Here is a 10,050-nt window from a genome sequence, read left to right as displayed (position 1 = left end):
AACACCAATCAAAAATTTTAAATATTTTCCAATAAAATTGCAAAAAAAAATCATATTTTATATATTGCTTATTTACTCCATATGTAACTCACAAAAAGTACAAATACATAAATATAAAGGTTAAAATGATCAAACAAATGATTTTTGGGTCTCTTTTATAACAAATTTATTTTATTTTCTACCAAATACTAATAAATTCTATTAAACAATCAATTCTTTATAACAAAAAACAATATTTAACAACAATTCATAAAATTTTTTTTAACTTGAAAATATTACAGTTTTATAAAATTATTATTATTGCAATTAGGATATCGTTTTCTGTGTTCTGTCACTACTTGCAATAAATACCGAAGCTGTTCTTCATTTTTCGTTAAGCATCGATTATACTGCTCTATCAATGCCACGCCGCGTTCTGCTACATCATTTACAACTTGAAGTTTCTCAAAATACTCCAAGTTTCTTCTGTAATTTAGATTCTGAGGCCACAAAGTTACATCCTCATCAATGAAATCATACGACAGATCAAACAATTTAAACAGATTTATCGATCTCATAGATACAAATTGACTAAGATCTTTATTTAATAATGACTCTAAATTTTTCTTATCGATTATAAAACGACTCGTTGTAGTTTCATTGGTTTCACAGTTTTTTAAAATATGAACTATTCTTCTTTTTGTTTCAACTGAAACAGTTTCGTTAAAAAGCGATAAAACAGACAACTCGTTATTTAAATACCACAAGTGATCGGCTAATTTTTCTGAGCATGCCCGTGAAATAGTATTATTAAATTTTTAATATGAAATTAATTCTTTAATTAAAGTTAAATCATTATTAGGTGCTGCTATAGCGCACGGTGCAGTATACTGTTATGTCCAAGGGCGTTTTTAGAGCGATAGCGTAAACGGTGGAGGTTTGAACTAACAGTTTAAAGAATACGCAACGGAGGTTTTAATTCCGTTGTTTTAATTGTTTATGTGTGACGTTTTCGATGTACGAATTTACCACGCCTTCGTTTGAGACTGGGCACGGATTTTATTAAAGAGTAGATGTACTTACTACTTGCTGGTTTATTTCTTAGGATCGGATCCGTGATTCCGGGGCTGGTCGTAGTGCCTTTTCCTTGATTGGACCCTCTGTTGGTATTTGCAGCGAATGGATGTGGATGGATTTGGGCTGCTTATTCTAAGGGCTTCTTATTTTTATGAAATGAATTTATTTAAAACAGATTTCACTTCTTTTTAAGATTTATTTTAATTAACACCAAAACTTTTACACTTTCACAAATTTTATTTAATCGAAATTATTATAATGAATTTTATTTGAATTTGAGCTAACGTCCTTCAGTCCCCCGTAGGGTAAAGTGCGCAAATTTAGCTTTAAAAGATCTTAAGTTACTTATTGACCGAACTTTCGCTTAAGTGCAGGGCAAATTAGAACTTTGAGAATCCGGTCCTCTAGGTTTTCTTATTGATCAAAATCTCGCCTAAGTGCAGGGCAAATTAAGACTTTGAGATTTTGACTCTCTAAATTTTATCTACTGACCGAGCTCTCGCCTAAGTGCAGGGCAAATTAGAACTTTGAGAATCCCGACTCGTAGACAATATTAACAACTAATACGTGGCCTGCCGGTTAAACCGCGTCCAAACTTCCTCTAAGTGCAGTGCAAATTAAAGCAAAGGACTCTACAAGGCACGGGCCCATCAGTTAAACGCGGAAGTCGAATTAACCAACTAAGACATGGATTTGGCTGTTGATCGCCTTTTTAAAAGCTCGCGGTGCTGAGATTGCAGAAGTCCCCGCTAGTCAACCAGCAGTCACGTAGCTTACATTTTATTGTGGCTTTCGCGCATGGAGAAGTCTTCCATCTGCGCGGACGATTCAAATTTAAAGAGAAAAAATTTACGGGTGGACATAACAATACCAAGCTTTTATATAGAATATTATGATAAATAAACTAAGTTCTCGTAATCCAGCTATTTCTGATTTAGTAAGATAAGGTTCATTTCTAAATAAAAAAATTTTTAAACTCTATATTGCTTTAGCCATCCACCTTGCATGATGGATGGCTCCAAGACGCTTAAATGTAATATTTGTGGTAGTAGCACTCAAAAATATCGATAATAATTGCAGGAGTTCACGGTAATCGTCATGACAATGATCCTTCTACAAAAAAAGTTCAAAGTCAAAATAAAATTAATTACATTGCAACCTCAAATTAAAGAACATTAATTATTATCAACTGATGTGAAGTAAAAGTTACAAAATATTTTACAAATGCAATTGTAATCGTTAATGATGATTAAGAGTGTAATAATCATGTGAAATTGATTTCCAATATTTTTATTTACAACGGGGTTAATTATTAAGTGTAAAATGGATGATTATATGGAACTTCATAAATTTTCATGTTTCACTTTAACATCAGTTGATAATTCTTTAGCGCTGGATTAAAAAATTTTACTTCTATTTGATTATTAACGAATTTCAAAATTTCATCTTTGATTGGTGTTATAACTTCCAAAATTTCTTGGTCATAAATACCAGCCGTAAAGTTTGATTGATCAATTTCATCCCACTTCTTTTTAAATCTCTGATAAATTGGAACGTTTGGGCCAGATGAAGCAGGCCAGTATATTTCAAATGCACTTCGAAGAACAATTTCAAAAATATGGTGTCGACATGGCAAGTATAACAGTTGTCGATTCAGAGCCTTTTCTACTAATACACACGCACCATTTCTGATTCCTGTAAAAATAAAATAAGAATTTAGCATTTAACATTACTATAACTAAACGCTTTATATATTAATAATTAATAAGTAATTTACCCGTATTTGACGCTGTAGTATCAGAACACAATGCTTTGATATCAGTATTAATATTCCATTGTTTTACTGTTGTAATAATAGCTGAAGCTTGATTTTGTCCAGTTCCAGATTCTAGTTTGGGGACTCCTAACAGTTGAAATTTACCTGATGATGATAAAATAATAGGAAGCCGGTCAACTTGTTCTATACCTGTAATATCTGACAACAGTTTTCCATCAAAATGTAGCACATAATTATCAGTTTCCAAATTAGTTTTCAGATTTAACGTCGCTTCTTTGCGAAATTTTTCCCGTGCTCGATGGATAGTCAAATGACTGAAGTTTACGCTTGCACAATCAATATTTAGGCTAGATAATAAAGCAGCAAAAATGTAAGTCGCCGACCTACTACTCACATTAGCTCTATCCAAAGCCGCAACAAGTTCTGGTGTCATTAGATCAATTTTAGGAACTTGTTGTTTTGGAATTTCATCTTCATAATCAGAGATTATACGAGAAGTATTACTTTCCAAAGATTTCTGGGATAACTTAGATGTTTGACTTGATATTTCATGATTAACAACATTATCAGTCTCAACTGTACAAGAATAGTTAACATTGTCATTACCGAACTCTCCGACATCAAATGTACCACTATCATTATTGTTATTATAATTGATATCAATGTTTTCTTCATTATTGTTATCACTATTACTGTAGTTATTATTTTCATCGCTTACATCAACATCCATATCTTCAACATCTTCTGGAATTGGTTGAGAATTATATGAAATAAAACCACGTCGACTGGAAGATTTTTGTCCCAAATAAAATAATCTTTTTTCTTTATCCAGTAAATTTAGCACATCAGCATGAGCTATATCAAATAGTTTATTTAATTCGTCCCGAAAAAGGGATTCATTTTTTTTTTGAGATTTTGAATTTTTCCTCTTACAGTTTTTTTGTAAATTCCTCCATCGATTGTGATTTGAAGTTAGTTTTAAAAAAGCAGATCTTTTCTCTCTTGTCGAGATTTGTGCCACACACCAAATTTCGAAAACTTTGTCGACAGTGGTTGATATGCTTTCTTTCACTGAAAAATTTTTCGTTTTGAGATAATAAAATAAAAGTGACATAACCTCTTTCAATGAAGGTAATTTTTTTCCACCAAATTCATTTAATACATCACCAATCAAGTATCACCAATCATGAAACCATCGAAAAACCCAAACCTGTACAGTCCGGCGTGAGTTACGAGCACCGATGTTCACTGAAAATTAAATTTCAGCTCACCGGTCCCAAGCAAGCATGACAAGCGTTATACCACTTAGCCATGGGACTGGCTAAAATTTATAACATATATTTTAATTATAAGCAAATTAAATTAATAATATAACAAATTTCAATAACAATCAGTATCAATAAAGAAAGACAATGACGAGAAGATAGAACAAAGCATTGAAAGCAGAGCAACAAAGAGAAATTGGTACTGAACGACCAAGCTTACCAACACAGAGCTTACTAACTACATTACTCAAATCAAACGAATATACTACTTTTATCGACGGAGTTGAATAAAGCTCATTCAATATTTTTTAAATGAAAAAAATTAATCAAATTTTATAGTTGATTGAATTGATTTAATATGTTTATAATTTTTTTAACATTTTTAATAAAATACAATGATAAGTGTTTGTTTAGTTAGTGTGATCAGGAACTTTACATTTTCATCTTACAAAAATTTATAAACTTTATGAAATATAATATTAATTTGTTATAAAAGAGACCCAAAAATCATTTATTTGATATTTGTAACCTTTAGATTTACGTATTTGTACTTTTTGTGAGTTACGTATGGAGTAAATAAGCAAAAAAAAAAAATTAAAATCTCAGATTAACAGAATTCAATCAATTTTACAAAAAAAAAACAATATCAATATAAAGTATGATTTTGTTTGCAATTTAATTGAAAAATATTTGAAATTTTTGATTGGTGTTATTTTTGATTGCAAATATCTTTGAAACGGTTGATCTGAGAAACTTTGACCCTTAAACGTTTTTTGTAGAGCGTGAAATTTCCTATAAGACCTCTCTCTGGGATATTGCGTAAACAAGCCATGCCGAAGTAATTAAAATTCAAAAATAAAAAAAAAAGTTTTCTCGTGTTATTTAAATAGAAAAATTACAAATGAATTGAGGCAAACCTTAATATTAATATTAAGGGCTCTAATAGGCGCCAAAATTTTTGTTTTTCAATGTACTTTCAATTTTTCAATAGCATTAAAAAAAAAAAATTTTTGTTTTTTTTTTGAAACACCCTAATATATAATATATATAAATATATGAGAAATTGATGTGGGTACTCAAATGAAAGGTCTCGATGAGTGTAACATCGGGATGAGCTTGTATCTTAAAATATGTCAATAGTTCACAAGATAAACGGTCATTGCTTAATTAATGATGTTTTTGAAGATATAAGCTCATCTTGATGTTACACTCATCAAAAGCTTTCATTTGAGTACCCACATCAATTTTTCATATATGTATGTATATTTTATATACGTATATAGGTATATACGTATATATATATATATACACCTATAAAAAATGTATCAAAAATGCATGTGGGTACTCAAATGAAAGGTCTCGATAAGTGTAACACCAGGATGAGATTATATCGTTAACAATATCATTAGTGGACAAAATACAACGTCATTTCTTAATTATTGACATTTCTTAAAATATAAACTCATCCTGATGTTACTCTCATTGGGACCTTTCATTTGAGTACGCACACGACTTTTTTTTATACATTTTATTTTATATATATGAAATTTTTCAATTTTCAAAATATATAAAAAATTCGTGTGAGTATTCAAATGAAAGATCTCGATAAGTGTAACACCAGGACGAGCTTACATCGTTAAAAATATCAGTGGACAAAATACAACGTCATTTCCTAATTATTGACATTTCTTAAGATATAAGCTCATTCTGATGTTACGCTCATCGAGACCTTTCATTTGAGTATGCTTCTGACAAAATATTTATCATCGAAAATTTCATCAATCAATATTTGTACAAATTTTAATTAATAATATCTAACCGTTCCCATGATGCTAATCGTTGCCAAAGTGGTTGCAATAGAAACAAAATGCGACAGCAATGAAAACGTTACATCAATTTATAAATAAAGGATTGCCTGTCACATGAAAATTATGTTACTACCATATGAAAATCATGTTGCTGTCACATGAAAATCATGTTGACATGTCATTTATACTTTAGTTATAGGCCTCAAAAACTATTTCTTCGGTAAATGTAAATCGGTAGTGGCTACCGATTATTCGGTAGAGGCTACTGATTTTTCGGTAGAGGCAATCGATTAAAATCGGTAGAGGTTACCGATTGGAAATCGGTAGCTGCTACCGAAAAAAATCGGTAACCTCTACCGATTTTAATCGGTTACCTCTACCGAAAAAAAAATTGGTAACCTCTATCTATTACCAATCGGTAGCCTCTACCAATTATTTTTTTCAGTGTAGTCAGGGAAGCTTTCTAGGACCTCAAAACGTCGAAATCTGATGAGAACTCGATTTTCGAAAAACGGGGTTAAAACAATTTCTCGATTTTTGAAAATTTATAATTTTCTTAGCGGGAAGTTAAAAATTAGGAAAACGGTTGACTCTAAAGCCATCCCTGCAACTTCCCGCTAATTCCATACTTAAGCGCTCAAAACTCAAAACGCTCAAACTGCTATAACTTTTGAATGAATAAAGCGATTTTTACGCGGTTGGCAGCGTTCGACGCACTTTTTGAAGTCCCATAACAAATCTTCAAGTTTAAATCGATTAAGGCAGAAATTTCGAAGTAGTTCTGAAAAAACACTTTTTTTTGGTTTTCTTTCGACAACAATAAATCACGAACGAATCAACCGATTTCGACCGGGCTTGCAGTGATCGATGTGGTTTTATGATCTCAAGAGCTGTTCAGATTTTAGAATTGATCGGTTAAGCCATTTAAAAGTAATTCCAAAAAAAACAACATTTCAAAAAATTTTTTTTGGTAATTTTTTTGAGATTTCTCAAAATCTACTGGTTCGAATCGGTCCAAATGGTATTCAAAATCCAAGTTTAGTTGAACCTTTTTGATTAGAACCAACCGCGATCAAATCGGTCAAGCCGATCAAAAGTTACTATGGCTTTGAGGTTTACACACACACACACACACACACACACACACACACACACACACACACACACACACACACACACACACACACACACACACACAAACACACACACAAGCACACACACACACACACCTGCAGCAGAGGAGAAACTGCTACCAGGCGCGTCTCCCCGTAGCGGATGGGAGAACGCTCGCTGTCCTTGGATGACACTAGGTCTCTTAGTTGATGAGGTACAGAGGGTAAGAGCCAAATAAAATATGCTCCCATGGACAAAACTCCCCCCCCCCTTTAATGGATTGGTCACACTAACTGACCTAGCAAGACGATCGTTCTCTGCTGTAACTCACTGGGAGTGTCCGGAACCCGTGTCGATTATTTCCAACGATGCAGGCTACAGCTACGGCTGATGTGAGCTTGCTCTGTCGAGGTGTAAGTTGCAGTAGCGGATCAGGAGCCAGCCACTTCGGGCCTTGATCAGGAAGTACGCAGTGAGTGTTAGAGATCGGAATCTTCACTGCCCCGAGTGAGTCTAGTCCGTCCGTGTATTTTGGGACTGGCTAAGTGTCGGCTAGGCCTCAGGGAACTGGGGTAGGAGTACTATCTCCGAGGGTACACCCGTTCCTAGTTATGACAACCTGCTCCACTCCGTACGATGCGCTGGTAAATTAAAAAATATGAGTAATTCACAGGAAATGAACGAAAGTGGAAACGGGCTTCATGCCCAATAAGCTGCGATTGAAGCAAGCGCTGAAATGAAGAGAATGCAAGTGCTGGAGCGCCTTGAAAAGCTGAAGATTGAGCTGCAAGAGCTTGTCCAAACAAAGGTCAATATCCACAAGGAGATAAAGACCAAGACAACCGGTATAGTCAATGCTTTTGGAAGATTCAAGAAACTGGACGAGGAATAGCAGTCATCACGACGACGCATTCAAAGTGAAGTTGAGACGGAAGAAGCAATGGACACTGGAGCCGATGGTGACAGCGAATCTGCTGCTGAGGACAAAGGTGAAACCGACACAAGGCCTGGTAAGAGAAAGAACCGAAATTTGCCAGAGCCAACCGACAAAGTCACAAAGAAGAAGGACTTGAAAAAGAGCCCTCCGCAACGAGTAGCAGAGCAGAGTGACGAACCTAAGAAGGCGTCTGATTGGGAAAAAGTACAGTCTAAGAAGGAGAAGAGGAAGCTAGCTAGAGAGCAACTCTCAAAGCAGCCGCCGAAGGAGCTCAGGCCAGAGCCTAAGCGGAAAAAACCATGCAAATGGATTAGACCCGACGCACTGATCATCCGCCCCGCCGAGAAAACAAAGTATGCCGAAATTCTGCGTCGCATAAAACAAGACGTCCCAGATGAGCAGGTTCGTTCAACTGTGGATAAAATCAACAAGACCAGAAGTGGCGACTTGTTGATTACGATTTCGAGGAAGAGCCCTGACAAAGGGCAAGCTCTGCAAAAGACGATTGCGGACATCCTTAAGGAAGAGGCCAAAGTGATCTGCAAAGGGCCACAGGAGACCATCGAGATCCGAGATGTCGATGACGACACCGACGAAAGAGCATATTCAGACCGCTCTAAAGAGGGAAGCTGGAGAAAGTTGTAAAATCCCACTAGAGGCAATCAAAATCCGTAAAGCCTTTAGGGGTACGCAGATAGCCACAGTGTCACTACCAGCAGCTGCAGCACAAAAGTTACTGGAAAGAAATTGCAAAATAAGGATCGGCTGGGTCAATTGCCGAATGAGAGCAACGAAGAGACGCATATAATGCTTCAAATGCTGGAACTTTGGGCATTTCGAATCTCAGTGCAACAGCAAAGTCGATCGGTCTAAGCACTGCATAAGGAAAAGAAGGACACAAAATTGCTGATTGTAAAAATCCAGCTAAATGTGCACTGTTCGTTGAACGGAATGGCGTAGAAAAGGCGGCTCACCATGCAGGCACGAACAAATGCCTCGTCTTCCAAGAAGCGCTCCAGAAGATGACGAAGCCAAGAACATGAAGATATTGCAGATCAACCTCAATCATTGTGAGGCTGCGCATGACCTGCTCATGCAAACTGTGCGCGAATTAGAGGCAGACGTAGCACTTATAAGTGAGCCTTATAGATACCTGAGTAACAAACCCTGGGAATCCGACAGCACTAACAAAGCCGTCATCTGGTCCTGTGGTAAATGTCCTTTTCAGAGAACAGTCAACAATAAAGAAGCCGGCTTCGTAGCAGCATGGGTAGATGGCCTCCGCTCCTACAGTTGCTATGCACCACCTAGTCTCTCTAATGAACAGTTTGAAGACTTCCTTGATCGGCTAACTGAGGATGCAAGAAAACACTTTCCCATGGCAATAGCTGGTGACTTCAATTCCTGTGCAGCAGACTGGGGCAGCAAGTTCACTAATACACGTGGAAAAGCACTTCTCGAGGCAATGGCCACACTGGACGTGATCCTTCTTAACACCGGTGCCACGCCAACGTATACTAAGGGAGAGGCAAACTCAATTGTTGACCTTACATTTATCAGTAGTTGCTTAGCTCGAAGAGGTTTTTCTTGGAAAGTATTGAACATCTACACAGCCAGTGACCATAGTGCGATACTATGAGAAATATCAACTGGCCAGAATCAAACAAGAGTCAACAAGAACGCCAGCGCGGTTGGGTGGAAAGTTAAATTTCTCGACCTCACTGCTTTAGTAGTAGCCATAGAGTGCGATCCGATCATCGTAGAAACTGCTGAAGAGAAGACCAAGGACCTAATGAGAAGAGTCACCCAGGCTTGCGACGCCAGTATGTCTCGGAAACGTGGCATGAATTCAAGACCTTCGGTGCACTGGTGGAACGATCACATTAGCATTCTACGTTCAGAGTGTCTTAAAAAAAGAAGAAAATCTCAGCGTGGCTACAGACGACCTAACTCTGCAGAGCTGTTAACAGAGTATAAAAAGGCCCGTCACGAACTGAACAGAGCCATCAAAGAAAGCAAAAGACGCTGCTGGAAGGAACTGGTCGCAGAAGTAGAGAAAGATCCATGGGGCAGACCGTATAAGGTGGTTATGGC

General features: G+C 36.3%; 1 protein-coding gene across 1 annotated transcript; it reads right to left on the bottom strand.

Moving 5' to 3' along the window:
- Positions 1 to 2,401: 2,401 nt before the first annotated feature.
- On the bottom strand, positions 2,402 to 3,563 carry LOC123272475. Its single transcript, XM_044739343.1, has 3 exons — positions 3,527 to 3,563; positions 2,834 to 3,409; positions 2,402 to 2,751 (listed from the first exon to the last, which is right to left on the bottom strand). The coding sequence occupies exons 1-3, from the start codon at positions 3,561 to 3,563 to the stop codon at positions 2,417 to 2,419; spliced, it is 948 nt and encodes a 315-aa protein (XP_044595278.1). The 3' UTR covers positions 2,402 to 2,416.
- Positions 3,564 to 10,050: the final 6,487 nt, after the last annotated feature.

Source organism: Cotesia glomerata, linkage group LG1 (assembly GCF_020080835.1).
Source record: "Cotesia glomerata isolate CgM1 linkage group LG1, MPM_Cglom_v2.3, whole genome shotgun sequence".
NCBI classification, from domain to species: domain Eukaryota; kingdom Metazoa; phylum Arthropoda; class Insecta; order Hymenoptera; family Braconidae; genus Cotesia; species Cotesia glomerata.
This window is presented reverse-complemented; position numbering and strand designations above follow the sequence as displayed.

Bases quoted from the DNA above. Each gene is read 5' to 3' on its own strand.
- LOC123272475 (XM_044739343.1), bottom strand. From the start codon at position 3,563: ATGGATGTTGATGTAAGCGATGAAAATAATAACTACA. The intron at 3,410-3,526 runs GTAATAGTGATA...ATTCTTGTACAG, and splicing joins CGATGAAAATAATAACTACA to TTGAGACTGATAATGTTGTT. The intron at 2,752-2,833 runs GTAAATTACTTA...TTATTTTTACAG, and splicing joins TACTACAGCGTCAAATACGG to GAATCAGAAATGGTGCGTGT.